At 43.3% G+C, this 17167-nt stretch overlaps 1 protein-coding gene across 4 annotated transcripts in view; it reads left to right on the top strand.

Annotated features, from left to right (window-relative positions):
* The window catches only part of SERGEF (secretion regulating guanine nucleotide exchange factor), a 232265-nt gene that overhangs the window by 128048 nt on the left and 87050 nt on the right, over positions 1–17167 (top strand). For all 4 annotated transcript variants that reach the window (XM_065944493.1, XM_065944492.1, XM_065944491.1 and 1 more), the window contains one exon: positions 15560–15596. In XM_065944493.1, coding sequence (XP_065800565.1) covers positions 15560–15596 — 37 coding nt within the window. The remainder of the gene's footprint in view (positions 1–15559; positions 15597–17167) is intronic.

Genomic DNA, 17167 nt, shown 5'->3' with positions numbered 1-17167 from the left:
TTTTATTTTAAAATTACTTTATGTAGGGAGCCCAGAATAATACCTGGTAGTCCACAACTTTGTTTGGAACCAGAAAAGTTGCAGAGTCACATTAGTAGATCGAGAGCACCTCTGACGATCACTCAGCTGGGAACTGGCTTGAAGGCAGTGGGATTCTAGCAGGCCGCCCCTGGGGAGAGCGGGATGGCAGCTCTCATTAGACTGTTGACCAGGGGGCTGCCACCTCGTAAGGACACATGTAGGGTGGGTCACATGGCCCAGTCAGCTACTGCTAATGCAACGTCACTTAGTGTTATACTGCACTCGCTTGTTATGATAAGTTTTGACATCTCTGTCACATCTTATCTGTATTCTTGGCTTTGTAATCCCAGAAAGAATAAATTTTTGGGATCTGAACCTCTAGACTTTGTTTTGTTCTAATCAGAAAAGCAAATTGATCCTTAGTGTGAGGAGCTCCAGGGCACCAGAGGGCCCTCTTGGTCAAGAGCAATATTCAGGTGGTCCTGCCCCATGCCTGGCAATGACCCAGCCAAGCTCTGCTGCATAGCTGCAGCAAAGGCAAAAAAAGATTCTCAGGTCTTGTGCACAAACAGCTTAGAGTCAGCCTGTAGGCTTGTTTTTGTTGTTACTGTTGCAGGGAACAGAACTGAGAGAGGGTGGGTAGGACTGTGCTGTCTCCATCCACACACTAGGAGTTCACTTTCTAAAATTGTTCCCACCCTGGGGCATCATCCAGGGGCTTTTCCTCAGACCTTGTGGGATCTGGCTGTCCTTGTTCTAAGAGGCCATTCTGTTTATCCAGTGACTTAAAATCTGAACATCTGAAGGATCATCTAGTCTCTGAATTCAACCATTACTTACAGAGTTCAAAGCATTTATGAGACTGTGGTAAGACCTGAGGAAATTCAGATAAATCCAGTGTCATTTATCTAGCATTTCCTAATACCTACCCTGTATGTCAGATTCTGAGCCAAAAGCTGGGGGAGGTACACAGATAAGTGACTTCAAATTGGCAAACATCTGATTAGGACCTACTATGTTCAGGGCACTGTGCCAGGCACTGAGGAAATAGATTATTGAGACACAGCCCGTATGCTTAAGAAAGTTACAACTTAAAAAGTCTGGGAAGAGAGACATGGGAACCACTTAATAATAAGTGGAATGAGTGCTATTTCTATAGCAGAGCCCAGAGGAGAGAGTAATTACTTCTGAAATGGCCTGGCTACTTACTAGCTATGTGCTTTTAGTCAAGGTATTTAACCATTCCATTCCTCAGGTAATGTATCAAATGAAGATATAATGAGTTAATTCCCATGAAGTGTCTACATGGGATTCAGCAGTCATAGATGTTAGCAGTCCTTTCCCTTCTCCTCTTCTGCCGCCTCCCTCCTTCCCAAGAATGAATGGTGAGGGTTACCCTGAACCAAGGGGACAGCATGAGGTGGGTGTGATGAGGAGTAGGGTGATACGATGTCTGGGGTCTGATGAGGCTGGCATGCAAGTATTTGTGGATAATTCAACTGGGAGAGAGGCCAGAGAACCACTCTAGGTCTAGGCCATGGAGGATTTTCAATACCAGACAAGGAGTGTGGGTTTGGGTGACAGGGAGACAGCTGATCCATGTATACTTTCAGAAGAGCATCTTGGCAGAGTAGGGAGACGCTGGGGGAGGAGAGGGTCACTATAGAAGCTGCTGCAGCATTCCAGGCAAGAGTTAAGGCCAGAACTAAGACCACTTCTCTGATTCCCTTAGTGTGGTGAGGCCTGTGGTTTTCTTGTTGTGGAAACATTGGCTTGAGTGGCAGTTTATCCCATGTAGCCCATCAATTTTACTATTCTGAGATTACGTTCAGTCTCTTGACCTCAAGGCTGATCCACCCATACATCCTTGCCCATGTAACTATGCTCATTGCATTGCCTATAAGATGAGCATATACTTGATACTTCCTGTGTGTGGACACCAGTGGCTTACACAGAGCATCTGTAGAACCTGCTGAAATATGAAACAGTCTTATTGCAGGGGAACCTTTATGAAGAAAAGCTTAATATTTAAAATCACAACAATGAAAATTAATATAAAGACATTTTTCAAAGGCTTTATAATATAAAAAGAGTTGGGATATCACAGGAGATGGAGGTAACATTTATTGAACTATGTCTAAGTATTGAGTTGGCAAAAAAAAATTCATGCAGGTTTTTCCATAACATCTTATAGGAAACCTGCACAAATTTCTTGGCCAACCCAGTATCAGGAATGGGATTGGATTCTTTGGTGTACTTGATCTTATGGAATCTCTGCAATCCTGTGATGCAGGTATTAGGATATACACTGAAGAAACGAAGGATTAGAGGTGTAACCCCTAGGCCCAAGCTCAGGTAATTTAACAAGTTTCAGATTTAGGACTAGGTTCTTAATCTCCATGAGCCTCAACTTTCTCATCTGTTTTCACTGCTTTTACTTCTTTGATCAGTTCCCCTGTATGAAACCAGTGCACTGCCCACAGTCCTGCTAGGCTATTCCTTGCCCGGGGTCCCGCGGCCTACCAGGCCACTGCTGTCGAGCCAGGCTTTGAGCTCCCCGGGCTGCTGCCAACCCTGCTGAGCCGCTTGCCTCACGTGGGCTCCCATCGTCCACTCCCCTCCTTAGCCACCTTCCTTCCTTCCTTCGACTTTTGGACTGAATGCTTCAGGAAGGAAGGCTCTGCTTTATTGCTTTGTGTGTGTGTGTGTGCTCACTCAGACGTGTCCGACACTTTGCAACCCCATGGACTATAGCCCAGCCAGGCTCCTCTGTCCATGGGATTTCCCAGGTAAGAATACTGGAGTGAGTTGCCATTTCCTTCTCCAGGGGATCTTCTCAACCCAGGGATTGAACCTGTGTCTCCTGCGTTACCAGGTGGATTCATTACCATCGAGCCACCTGGGAAGCCTACTTTTTACCTTACTTTTCTCATTTTCTTGTTTGTTTGTTTTGATTGAAGTATAACTTAAACGCAGTAAAATATGCAGACCTTAAGTGTTCAACTCAATGAAACTTTCCATTTGTAAATACCTATGTAATCACCCAAATTAGGCACCTCAGCACCTCAGCAAAGCATCCCTCATGCCCTTTCTCAGATACACCTACCCCAAGATTACCACTGCTCTACACTTCCACCATAGATTAGTTTTGCTTATTTACATTTTTAAACTTTTTATTTTGAAATAATATCAAGTTTATAGAAAAGTTGCAAGAATAAAGAACTCTCCAATCCTTCACCCAGACACAGCATGCTTTAACATTTTACCACGTTTGTGTGCATTTATGTATGTCTCTGTCTCTCTCTCTCTTTTCTAAAAGTTTAACATTGATATAACACTGTTGTCTAATCTACAGAGCATCTTCATATTTCTCCAGTTGTCTCAATGACATCTTTTATGGCAATTTTTCACTTTGATGTAGGATCCAGTCCAGGATCATATATTGCATTTAGCTGTCATGTCTTTTCGCTTCCTTTAATCTGAAATAGCTTTTCTTATCTTTTATGACATTGATTTTTTCTTTTAAGAGCACAGGACAGTTGTTTTGTATAATGACCCTCAATTTGGTTCTATCTGATTTTTCCTCATGATTTGATTTCATTAGGCACTTTCAGCAGGAATATTAAATAAGTGATGTTTCTTTAATGTATCTCATGAAGAGGCAACTGATATTGATTTATGCCATTGTCAGTGAGGTGACGTCTGCCTCCTTTACTATAAAGCTACCATTTCTCCTTTCTTTGTAATTAAGAAGTAATCTGTGAAGTAATACTATGTGAGACTGTGAAGTGAGACTATGTAAATATCCTGTTCCTCTTCATACTTTGGCCCAGTAGTTTTAAACATCTATTAATGTTTCTTGCCTGAATTCACCATTATATTGCAAAATTATTTTCTTGATTAAAAAAATAATTATTACTTTTGCATTTATAATTTTTTCTATTTTACTATAAGGGAGAGCTTTCCTTGCTCCCTTATTTATTTATTATTCATAAGTATAGTATATACTTAGGATTTTTCTTGTATTTAATGAGTTATAATACATTATCATTATTCATTTTGATGCCCCAATTTTCCCTGATTTAGCCAGTGGGAGATCCTTCAAGCTTCTCTATCCTTTTGACATATCCCTATCATTCTTTGATCACTTCCTTTCTTCTTGGCACAAATAGATGTTCCAGGCTCAAATTGTTCTTTCCCTGTCTCAACCCTGGAATCAGCCATTCCTTCAGGGAGCTCTGATTCTTCTTAAACAGTATTAAAAAACCAAAATTGGTACATCAAGTGGCCTCATTGCTGCTGGGGTGTCATTGCTTCTAGACAATTTCATATTGGTTTAACTCAACCTCTGTGTGTGTACATGTAGAAAACTGTGAGTTCATACTGCTATCTCTAATTCTAACCTTATATCCACAGAGTTCCTCTTAGCCCTCTCTCATTACCTATTTGTATTTTCTTTATCTACAGTGAAAACTCCAGCTCCCAAGAACATTCATATATTACATCTGCACAGTCCTAAAATATATACAAAATACTGCTATGGGAAAAAATGAACCCACTTCCTTATCCATTCGTCTGCCGATGGGCATCTAGGTTGCTTAGGTGGTCCATATACACCATGGAATATTACTCAGCCATTAAAAAGAATTCATTTGAATCAGTTCTAATGAGATGGATGAAACTGGAGCCCATTATACAGAGTAAAGTAAGCCATAAAGATAAAGACCAATACAGTATACTAACGCATATATATGAAATTTAGAAAGATGGTAACAATAACCCTATATGCAAAACAGAAAAAAAGACACAGATGTACAGAACAGACTTTTGGACTCTGTGGGAGAAGGTGAGGGTGGGATGTTTAGAGAGAACAGCATCAAAACATGTATGTTATGTAGGGTGAAACAGATCACCAGCCCAGGTTGGATGCATGAGACAAGTGCTCGGGCCTCGTGCACTGGGAAGACCCAGAGGGATCGGGTGGAGAGGGAGGTTGGAGGGGGGATCGGGATGGGGAATACATGTAAATCCATGGCTGATTCATGTCAATGTATGACAAAAACCACTACAATATTGTAAAGTAATTAGCCTCCAACTAATAAAAATAAATGCAAAAAAAAAAATGAACCCACTAAGTAGAGTAAGGGTATTTTGAACAGTTCTTTTTGTTTTTAAACAGAATTTGTTTAGTCAAAGTACTGGGCTTAAAAGTTACTAGGACTGGTTCTTTTTTCCCTCTTCAGAACAATTATATTATTTATTTGAAGTAAATTTGCCTGTTTTTGAGCTTCATGTAGATAAGTGTCTTACAATATTTACTCTTCTGTGTCTGGTGTCTTTTGTTCACCATTATTCGTGAAGATTTATCTATGTTTTGAATAGCAGTAGGGTTTTTATCCCCCCAAAGTTATAAAGTATTCTGCTTATACTATACTTTATTCATTCTATTGATGATGAATATTTGGGTAATTTTATGTTTTTATTTATTATGAATAAAGCAGCTGTGAACATTCTTATACATGTCTTTTGATGGAAGTAAGTAATCATTTATTTTGGGTACTTGAGTCTCCTGGTGTGTGTGTCTGTGTGTATTTACCTTTAGCAGATACTGCTAAACAATTTTTCAGTGCAGTTGAGTTTATACTCCTGCCAGCCATGTAAGAGAGTTTCAGTTGTTCCACATCCTCATCAGCATTTGGTATTGGCAGTCTTTATAAATTTCAGCCCATCTTGGCTGTTAGGGAAAGGGTTCAGTTTTTTTGAGAAGCATGCTGGCCTGAATCTGTTAATTACCTGTCTCTGAGGTTAGCTGCTCAGTTCACGTGGTTGTATCCTGTTTTCATGGGCACAAGTAACTTCCTGGTGTTGCCTTTACTGAAATTCAGATGCGCTGTTGTGTTGGGCACTTTTAGTCTGTAAGGATCAGAGATACTCTCAGGTTACTTTAGTATTATAAGGATGGGCATAAGTACTGGAAACAGGTGAAGAAAATGCCTTATAAAAGAACAACGGGAAAGTCACTTAAAACACAAGGTAGCTCAAAAATTTGACTTTCTTGCACTGTCAGCAGTAGGATCTAGAAATCTTACATTCCAATGACTTAGCTACTCTTCTTTAGTTTGCTCCTGTTGCTTCTGACTCTTCTGACTGTAGGTCCTCTTTATATTAACCTTTCTTGTGCCTATTTTTGCAGCTACTGCTCCAGCTACCAACGAGACGACTTATACTGTACAACCTTTTTCAGGCAGAATTTTCACATTAAGCCACTTCACAGACTGTGGCCAGTCTATGCATTAACCTTCTTTGTACAGGTATCCACCGATAGCCCATTCACACCAATTACACCACAAGTGCACATAGTATCGACATAGCAACTTAGGAGAAAGGAATTTTCTTTGAGTGCACTATGGGAAAAGCAAGCATTCTGAGTGGCTGGCTGGCTAGTTTAATTGTGTATATTATATTCTAATTAACTAGACATTTCTCAAGTCTTCTCCTTATCTGGCAGTAAGTAACTGTTGAAAAAAGGAAATGAACTGTTCATAGTGAACATATGCCAGTTCCAAGTACTTATAGTTTCCTTTTACATGTTCTCAAATTATATATTTTATATGTTTTGGAGAGATGTCTGCAGAACAGAGTCAAACTCAAAGTGAATTCTATTCTGTAGAAGTTGGGATGGGGTGTGAAAGGGTTTTAGGATGTATGAGATTCACTTGTTTGTTACCATCCCATCCTAAAGTTGAGGGAACTGAAATCCAGAGAGGTGAAGAGATTTGCCCAAGGTCCTATGACAAGGAGGTGGCAGTGCAAGGACTCAAAATCCAGATCTTCTGGTTCCAAGCTCTTCCCACTACCCTACACTGCCTAGGGAGATATGCCCTACCTCCACACCCTAATTATTAATAGTAGAAAGGAGGTTTGACAAAAGCCAACGTTAATCTAGGCAAGTGGTAGGGTTTGAGAGAAGACAGGTCTTTTAAGGGCTGAGATGATCTGGGAGACTTCCTCCAGGCAGTGAGTTTTGAACTGGGCCTTGTAAAGTTGGTAGGTTCAGAATGGTATGGAGAAGGGAGAATGGTGCAAATAATGGTGCAAAAGAGGGAAAACACAGAGATTTTCCCAGGGACAGAGAAGAGACTAGCGTTGCTGGGTTAGTGGGTTTATGTAGGAAAGGAGTGAGAGATCAAGTGTGGTAGGAAGTTGGAGGCTTTGAGAACATGAAAACTTAAAGAAACTTCTTTTTAAATCAGATCATGATAGGATGGCGAAAAGAGAGCTTGAGAGGCAGCTCTCAAAAGCTTCCAAGTTGGAGTGGAAAGGACTGAACTAAGATGGTAGCAGCTAAAAAAATCAAAACATGGAGAAGGCAGAATTAACAGGCTCTTGAGACAGCGTAGGAGAGAGATAAAGGAGTCAGAGACTGTTAGTCACTTGAGAGTTTGAGCCTTAATGCCTGGGGCAGTCTGGTACCAGAAAAAGAGGGGCAGGATGTGTAGCAGGTAAAGCTCACAGGCTTTGGATCAAGGCTCACCTGGTAAATAGCCCACTGTGACTTATTTAACTTCTCTGAGTGTGTTTGCTGACCTGTTAGAAGATTGATCCCCACTTCCAATAGTAGCTGGGAGGATGCAGCTTTTCAAGTAAAGTGAAATTCCATAATATCACATGTTTGGCATCCAGGCACTTAACAAATTTTAGTTCTCTTCCTCCCTACTCCAACCTCTCCATTTGAGAATAAAGTGGACCTAGTTTAGGGTTCCTTTTCTTAGGTATCAGTCAGTCAGTTCAGTCGTTCAGTCGTGTCCGACTCTTTGTGACCCCATGGACTGCAGGACCCCAGGCTTCCCTGTCCATCACCAACTCCCAGAGCTTGCTCGAACTCATGTCCATCAAGATGGTGATGCCATCCAACCATCTCATCCTTTGTCGTCCCCTTCTCCTCCTGCCTTCAATATTTCCCAGCACCAGGGTCTTGTCCAATGAGTCAGTTCTTTGTATTAGGTGGCCTATTCTTAGGTATAGATTGTGCAAAAGGAGGGAGAATGGATACATGTATATGGATGGCCGAGTCCCTTCGCTGTTCACCTGAAACTATCACAACATTGTTGGTCAGCTGTATCCTGATACAAAACAAAAAGTTCAAAAGAAAAAAAATAGTAAATCTATTTAAAAAACAAAGAAAAATAGGCTTTGCAGGGTGAATGCGTTCTTCCTTTCCTGGATTTTGAGGTGGACGACAAGCTGAAACATCTGGTCCCAGAGGTCTTATTTTTTTGGCCTCCTTTGACATCTAGGCTTCAGTCAAAAGTTGACGCCCCCACAAAGGGAGTTAAGAGATGTCTTTGTAAGGGTAGGTGCTTCCAGAAACAAGCAACCGCGCTGCCGCTCTACTGTCACCAAGGACCTCCTTTGAAGCTTTTTCTGAGCCTAGTGGTAAAACGCCTTTGACTGACAGGACTGCAGTTTGCTGTAAAACATGCCCAGCCTCCCAGCCTGCTTTTCTAACAGGTTTGGAAATTCTGGTTTGTCTTCCTTGAGTTGTATGCAGATGGTAGCTGGGTTAGGGCAGAATTTAGCAAAGGCTGCGCTGAGGCGCCCATTCCCTTCCCTGTTAACCTGTTAATCCCAGCCGGCGCGGGGCTGCCGTTCTGGAACTGCTTGCCAGTCTGTTCCTTCTCCGGACCGGGCGGCGCTGGCCAAGAACGTGCGGTGCGGGGCGTACCGCCGAAGCTCTCCTTCCGCAGAGAACTCTACGGAGTGGAGGCCCCGCCCGCCCGCCGTCACGTGCGTCCACACGTGCGCCTTGTTGCCATGGCATCGGCCGGCGCCCAGGCCCATTGGCGTGAGGCAGAACCAATCAGTAGGCCCGTCACGCCGCTGCGCGCCAGGGTGGTCCCTGAGCTGCCGCCTCGCTGTTGGGAGGTCCTCGCGCTGAGGATGGACCCTGGATGGTGACGGGGACCAGCCCTGGGGTTGGTCTGGCCTCTGCCTGGTTTCCCCCATTGGAATCTCAGTGCTTCTTTCCCTGTGTCCTGGTCGCACCCCGCCCTACTCTGGTTTCCCTGATCAAAGTGTGCGGAGTGGAGCAACCTGGTGGCGTTCCCCGATATCTTCCACAAATCTTTGTTGCCATTTTACAGCCATGTCCCCTGAGAGAAAGCCCTGGAACAGCCCTTGATCGAGGTAAATCTAGATCTAACAGAGGTAGATACTCGTAACCCCAGGCAGATGTTTGAGCCTTGTAAATCTGGGGCTCTCCCAGCATAAGATCCCTTGAAAATTGACACAGGGTTGCCAGATGTGAGAACATGCTATGTGGCACTAGGAAGGGTTTAGATAGTTAACAGGACAGAACGGTTGAAGGAGAATGAGCACAGAATCCAGCACCTCCACCAGCTGTAAGACACTGATCAGTTACCTCACCTCTCTGAACCCCAATTGCCTCATTTGTAAAGCGGTTGTAACAAAAGAATTTTAGATTCGGTTTCAGTTTAAATGAAATAATATAGGCAAAGCAGTTAGCCAGGTTCTTGGCCATTAGCACTCAATAAGGGCCAGTCAGCAGTTTTTAGAAATGGTACAATGTGTGACTGTGGAAACTAAAGTACTCATATTCAACATTTGGCAAATATTTTCACAGTCATCTAATTTTTACTTACACTTTTAGTTATTCCTTTACTTAGCCCATTAATGTTTTAGCATCTACTGGGTGGGTGTCCTCTACCAGTCAGTTCTTGCCCCAGCTCATCCCTGTTCAACTGTATTTAGTGGGATCCCGCCCTGGGGGAGTTGCAGCCTCCTTCATGAGAACTGATGGAGTCCAGCTCCACAGGAGGGGTCCTAGGAGATCTTGTCCCCATGGCAGCTGAGGCTTTGGAAATTGTTTTCTGCAGCTCTGCCTCCTCAGGCTGAGTTGCCTGAGCAGAGTAGACCCCTCTAGTGTTTGGACTGAGTGACAGGACAACTTTCCATAAACTCCTCTGTCCCCCACTCCTCACTGTTGGGGGTGTGTGCCGCCTGAATCCTGAAGGCCCCAACCAGCAAGCTGAAACCCACCCTGGAACAGCCCTGTGCTCTTGACACCCTCCCTCATCTCTCCTGTCTATCCTTCTAATACCTTTCCCTTCCTGCCTTCATGGTGCATCTCAGTGCCTTTCTGCATTTGGGCTGGCATATCCACAGCACTAATCACACTTGTTTTGGGATCATCTCACATCTCTGGGCCCGTTATCTTTGTCTGGGCCCCTTCATGCCCTGTGCTAGGGCAATGTGGCAGAAACATTACTGGGCAGGCACCCTGCTGGATCTGTGAGAGACAGAGGTGCTTAACACACGCGCAGTTCATAAGTAAACATCTTGTGGTAAGGGCCACGGTTTGTGGTGCTGTGGGAGTAGCCAGGGTCAAGCAGCTGGCTCTACTTTGAGAAGTCAGAGAAGGCTTTACCAGGAGGTAATGTGGCACTAGTGGTAAAGAACCCACCTGCCGATGCAGGAGACGTAAGAGACACAGGATTGGGAAGTCCCTGGATTGGGAAGATCTCCTGGAGGAGGAAATGGCAACCCACTCCAGTATTCTTGTCTGGGAAATCCCATGGACAAAGGAGCCTGGCAGACTACAGTCCATGGGGTTGCAAAGAGTCGGACACGACTGAGCATACAGACTCAATGTAAACTATCATAAAGGATTTTGCTAGATGGAGAGTAGGAGAAAGGGAAGTCGAGTCAAGGAGAATAACATGTGTAAAAGTCTGAAATTGTGTGATATTCTTACAGAAAATGTAACCAGTGTGAATGGGGAAAAAGGAATATGTTACTTGGGGTTGAGAGTTCATGAGTTGCAAGGGGGAAAAGTGAGGCCGGAGAGGTAAACAGGGGCCTACTTGTGAGGACCTTGTTAGCCGTGCCGTGTGCTGTAGACTTTGCCCTTCCAATGCTGAAATCCTGTGGCGGGTTTTCTATAGGGGCGTGACATGTGCAGGGTTACATGTAAGGAAGATGAGACTCATGGCGGTCGGGGGATGGACTGTATCATTTGTCCTCTAGCAATTCTGTCAGGCAGATGGGAGGATACATTTTTCCCCCTGTACTCCTGAGAACGCTGAGGCTCTGGGGGCTAAGTACCTTGCTGAAGGTCTGAGAGCCAGAAAGCAGATGACTTAGCATTCACCTGGTTCTGACCCTGAATCTCTTTCTCCTGGGCACACTGCCATTGTTAACAGAGTCTTCTAGAAAGCTGGGCAGTGGGTAGATGCTGACAGAGGCAATGTGAAGCAAATGGTCATTGACATAGTCTTGTTGAAGGAGTGTAGCACTGGGGTTTTGTGGCCTGTGGTGTTCAGTCTCCTGACCTCTGCGCCAATGCGCAGACAGCAAGAAACATCAGGGAGCTTTGAGCTTCAAGCACTACATTGCCTTGACAAAATCCATTCATCACTGTCTCGCTCATTAATTCACGGCAGCATCTGCTGCCTGATGCTGGCGTTTGTCAGTGACTTGTTTCTGGAAGCCCCTGGTCTTCAAGGCTGCTCAGATCTGCAGCCCGCAGCCCCGGGGTGAGCCCTGGCAGTCAGAGGCAGGACCTTTCTGCCTGCATTTATAAAATGAAATAACTTCATTTAAAAAAAAAATAAAGGTAGTGTAACCTGGCAGTATAGAACATGAGCTTGGAGATAGACAAACCTGGCTTTTAGTTCTATGACTGCCACTTAGCAAGCTAGGAAGTTATGAATATATATGAACCACAGTTCTCTTCTCTCTGAAATGAGCAAAGTCAAACCTACCTAAAAGATTACTGTTATGGGTAAGGTGAGATAGTGTTTATAAAGTATCTTGGCATGACACCTGACAAATATGAGTCCCCAATGTATGGTGGCTTTAATTTTGAACATTTAAAGAATGTTTGAAAAATAGAGAATTAGAAGAAAAAAGCTCTTAATAATCTTACTACCATGATACAACTACCTTTATAATTTAGTTAATTATTTCCTTCAAATTTTTTATCCCTACTACTTCAGAACATGTCAGATTTTATAGCATATTTATTTTATAGCCAAGAGTCTTTTTTTTTTTTTTTTACTCTTCTGTGGTGGGAACTGCATTATATTTATTTTTCTTATTTTTACTAGATAATTTTTCTGATTATTAAAATTGTGTACAAAATTTAAAGAGCACAGAAGAAGACAAAGGGAAAACCATACTCATCAGTTCAGCCGCTCAGTTGTGTCCGACTCTCTGTGACCGCACGGACCACAGCACGCCAGGCCTCCCTGTCCATCACCAACCCCCAGAGTTTACCCAAACTCATGTCCATTGAGTCGGTGATGCCATCCAAACATCTCATCCTCTGTTGTCCCCTTCTCCCACCTTCAGTCTTTCCCAGCATCAGGGTCTTTTCAACCCTTAACTCCGCTCTTCGCATCAGGTGGCCAAAGTATTGGAGTTTCAGCTTCAACATCAGTCCTTCCAATGAACACTCAGGACTGATTTCCTTTAGGATGGACTGGTTGGATCTCCTTGCAGTCCAAGGGACTCTTAAGAGTCTTCTCCAACACCACAGTTCAAAAGCATCAGTTCTTTGGTGCTCAGCTTTCTTTATAGTCCAACTCTCACATCCATACATGACTATTGGAAAAACCATAGCCTTGATGAGATGGGCCTTTGTTGGCAAAGTAATGTCTCTGCTTTTTAATATGCTGAATAGGTTGGTCATAGCTTTTCTTCCAAGGATCAAGCATCTTTTAATTTCATGGCTGCAGTCATCATCTGCAGTGATTTTGGAGCCCAAAAAATAAAGTCAGCCACTGTTTCCACTGTTTCCCCATCTATCTGCCATGAAGTGATGGGACTGGATACCATGATCTTAGTTTTCTGAATGTTGAGCTTTAAGCCAACTTTTTCACTCTCCTCTTTCACTTTCATCAAGAGGCTCTTTAGTTCTTCTCATTTTCTGCCATAAGGGTGGTGTCATCTACATATCTGAGGTTATTGATATTTCTCCCGGCAGTCTTGATTCCAGCTTGTGCTTCATCCAGCCCAACATTTCTCATGATGTACTCTGCATATAGGTTAAATAAGCAGGGTGACAATAAACAGCCTTGATGTACTCCTTTCCTGATTTGAAACCAGTCTGTTGTTCCATGTCCAGTTTTAACTATTGCTTGCTGACCTGCATACAGATTTCTCAATAAGGTCAGGTGGTCTGCTATTCCCATCTCTTTCAGAATTTTCCACAGTTTATTGTGATCCACACAGTCAAAGGCTTTGGCGTGGTCATACTCATATTCATAATGCCCCTCTTATCTTTATTCTTATCCTTACCTTATCCTTACCCTTATCCTTAACCCAGAGGCTATCACTATTAAATTTTTGGAATAACTCCTTCCAGTCTTTTATTCATGTTTTATTATAGAGTTGAGATCATATTACATATATAATTTTTATGTGGTTTTTCAGTTCATAGGATATCACAGGTATTTTCCTTTACTGTAAGCATTGTTTTCCAAGGCTGCATAATAATTTCCAAGTCATCAGATGGCTCTACTGTAACTAACATAGAATTCTCCTATTGTTAGACATCTAAGTTTGTTCCTAATTCTTCAATCTAAGTAGCTTCCTGTGACAAAACCTAGGGAACCAGCTTCAGTAACCAGGAAGCATATGATGAACTTGTGCTGTGTGTATGGCCTGGGTGAGGCCAAGGGGGACCCCTCAGATAAATCAGATACAGAACCTGCCTCAGAGGAGCTCAGAGACTAGTCACCCTGGAAATATTTAATATCGAGGTACTTCTTGCTAGACAGTGTCAGGGAATCCAACTAAACATGGGTAGCCCTCTACCCTGAGGAAACTAAGATCCTGGACCCATAAGTTTTACAAAGGAAAAAGCCTGAGAAGCCTGGCTGCCTCTTATCACTTGAAGTGAAGTGAAAGTCGCTCAGTCATGCCCAACTCTTTGTGACTCCATGGACTTAGTCCATGGACTTCTCCAGGCTAGAATGCTGGAGTGGGTAGCCTTTCCCTTCATCAGGTGATCTTCCCAACCCAGGGATCGAGCCCAGGTCTCCTGCATTGCAGGCAGATTCTTTATCAGCTGAGCCACCAGGCCTGCCATACTCAAATGTCTTTTGAGCCTGTTACCTTGACTGTCAGGGGCCTGTGCTAGTTACCCTTGAATTTCACTGCCAAGTGGTTTTTCACTGGGAAAGAGTAAGAAGGTACAGCACCAGGAGAGTGTGAGAATGAGGGAATCAGAGAGGCTCTAGTCTTAATTTAGACACACACACACACACTTCCACTGGCATCTGATGCAAGTTATATTTCCTCTTCTTAAGCCCGTTTTCTCCACGTCATGCAAAAGATTGGACTAGGTGATCTCCAGGGCTCTTCCAGTTGACATTCCATAAGTACCTGAAGCCCTTTTTCTTGCCAGGAGCTAAAGTAAGCATCACAATAAAGGTCACAGGATCTTCTCCAGAGTGTAGAGTTCCTTTTAATTAGTATCTGGGGGACAATTTATGCTCTTATTTTCCCAATCACTTCCTTCTGGTAGCATTTGGGACGTGCGGAGACTGAGAGGCAAGAAATAGCTTTCACTGGGTGCAGCACTGGATTCAGAACCCAAATGATTGCCTCTTAGGTATTTGTTCTTTCATTTATTTTCTCTGAGCCCCAGGTCTTGTGCAGTCCATCTGTGTAGTAGTGCAGAGGGGAATGAGAGATAGCGCTGTCTTCAAGACACACACAGTCTAGTGAGGAAATGGGAAAAAATGTAAACGACAGAATGATTGCTGCAGTGGGGATACATATACATTGCCTAATGGAAGGAGTGCTTCAGTCAGCTAGAATCAGTAGCAAGGGAGTGTCTGGATGCTTTGAAATTTTAAAGGATGAAAAGAAGTTTTCGAGGTAGGCAGCTCAGGAGAGGGCCTGCAGAGCGGAGGAGCAGCATGTGTGAAGGCCCGGAGGTGTGACAGAGCATGTGTTCAGAGAGCTGCAGGTGGTTTGTGTGGCTGGAAGGTAGAAGGGAGAGTGAGCAGATGGGCAGAAGTCAAGCGTCTTCCCTTGGGCAAGTCTGTTTCCACTGAATTCTTCACTCATTTTATCATTCCAGGCCAGAGTGATGAACTTTTTAGCTCAGTTTTTCAAAACTGTCATTTGTATTGCCTTATATTTTCTTTCTTTCTTTTTTTTTTTTACAGTAACACATGCCCATTATAGAAAGTTGAAAAATACAGAAAAAAGTATAAAGAATAAAGGATTAAAAAAAAATCACTTATGGTCTCTGCGTACAAGCAAATACATTAGCATGGTGGTGTATTTCCATTCAATATTTTTCTATTTTTTCACTTTCTTTTTATGGAGTTGTGAGTGTATTGTAATTATAGTCTTTTGTTCATTGGGCCCCTTTCTACTTCCTAAAACTTGCTCAAAAATGGATGTTAATACCCTTAAAAATAACTCTGATCATAAAACATAATGGCTTAAATAAATTTTCTATTTATATCTATAATATAACTTATTTTATTTCTTTTTACAGATCTCCTGTGGCTCAGAGCATAATCTGGCGGTGATTGGTAAGTAATTTGTGTCCTGATAACTGCGTTTATTCTGAAACTCACAGGCAAAACTGGAGGACTCTTGGTTAAGCAAAGGCCAACATGCGTGTGTGTGTATGTTGGGGGAGATTCTGGGAAATGGAAGTATTTAGTTGACTAAGGCTTTGCTAGAAGCCCTTTTTCTAAAATTTCTATTCATATTATTGACCATCTGAAACGGTACCAGAGCTAGCCTCTCTGCTTCAGGAAGAGGCATTTTGGGGGAAATTAAAGATCTTACAGGTTGAGGGCATCATGTGCAGAAAGCTGAACCTAGGAGGGGATGAGGATTGCGCTGCTCCTGGCTCTTGAGTCAGTCCTTTGCACCGAGTTCTTTCCTCTTGCCTGGCTCTTTCTTTGAAGACGTGGGGCGGGGTGGGGGGCATGGGGCGGCTTGGCCCACTGCTTTCCCTCCTTGTGTTTCATGGCACTCAGGAACTCCCAAGCCTCTGATCAATTGATGTTTCTTCTGATTGACTGTTGGTAACCAAGGTTCACTGGTTTTACAACCAGGCCTGTGAGTAATTCCTTCAAAAAGCTTTCTCGTTACTTCCACAGGTAGACTCAGTCTGTAGGTTAAAGTGACCGTGTAGAGCCTGGCTATCTGAATTCAGTGCAGCCTTCTACTTATTAGCTGTGTGACCCCAGATAAGGTGCTTAACCCTCCATGCCTCATCTTTCTCATTTTTAAAATGGGAAGGGCAATGGCATCTTGGGGTTGTTGGGGCTGAGGGTTAAAGAAGTTGATATGTGTATAGCACTTAGAATAACACTTAGCTCCTAGTAGGGGTTTTAGAAGTGTTAGTTGATATTATCTAATATCATTAGTTCAAATAATTGCCCCCATCTTTAGGTCCCCCATCTGTGAAATGAAGCAGTTAAAACAGAAAACCAAGTTCCCTCCAGCCCCCATAGTTTATTTTTAAGGATATTTTAATTTTTATTTATTTATTTATTTTAAGGATATTGTAAAATTGGAGTATAAGTGCTTTACAGGGCTGTGTTAGCTTCTGCTATACACCAGTATCAATCAGCTATAAATACACATCTATCCCTTCCCTCTTGAGCCTCCCTCTCACCCCCTCCATCTCACCCTTTTAGGTCATCACAGCCCGATATCTCAGGGCTCTATTACAACCCCATTGCTGTCTGCTTTGAGTGAGTGGTGTCTGTTCTGTGAACATCCCTCTCCCAGCCTCTGAATCTCAGCTTCTGAAGGGCAAGGCCCCTGCGTTTTCCTTTTGTTTCCTGCTTATTTGCAGCACCCCGAGCGGTGCCTGGCACTCAGCAGAAACTCAAGCACTGTTTTCTGGATTAAGCTAGACTGGCTGGCTCAGCTGCCTGGGGTGGCTGTTTGAAGCGCTGCCTTGCAGGCCCGAATGTGATGTGCAAGAAGGCAGAACCAAGGACAGCAGAGGAGGTGGGCGGCCAGCCAGCAGAGGGGGGTGGGCGGGGGTGGGGGGGGAGGAAGGGGGCTGGAGTCAGAGAGGGAGTGAGAAAATGTAACAGGAAACCTGGGTGCTTTGCAACACCAGATACTTTATACTGGA

The sequence above is a fragment of the Muntiacus reevesi genome, chromosome 9 (genome assembly GCF_963930625.1).
Source record: "Muntiacus reevesi chromosome 9, mMunRee1.1, whole genome shotgun sequence".
NCBI lineage: Eukaryota > Metazoa > Chordata > Mammalia > Artiodactyla > Cervidae > Muntiacus > Muntiacus reevesi.
The sequence above is the reverse complement of the archived record's forward strand: the minus strand, read 5'-3'. Positions and strand labels throughout refer to the sequence as shown.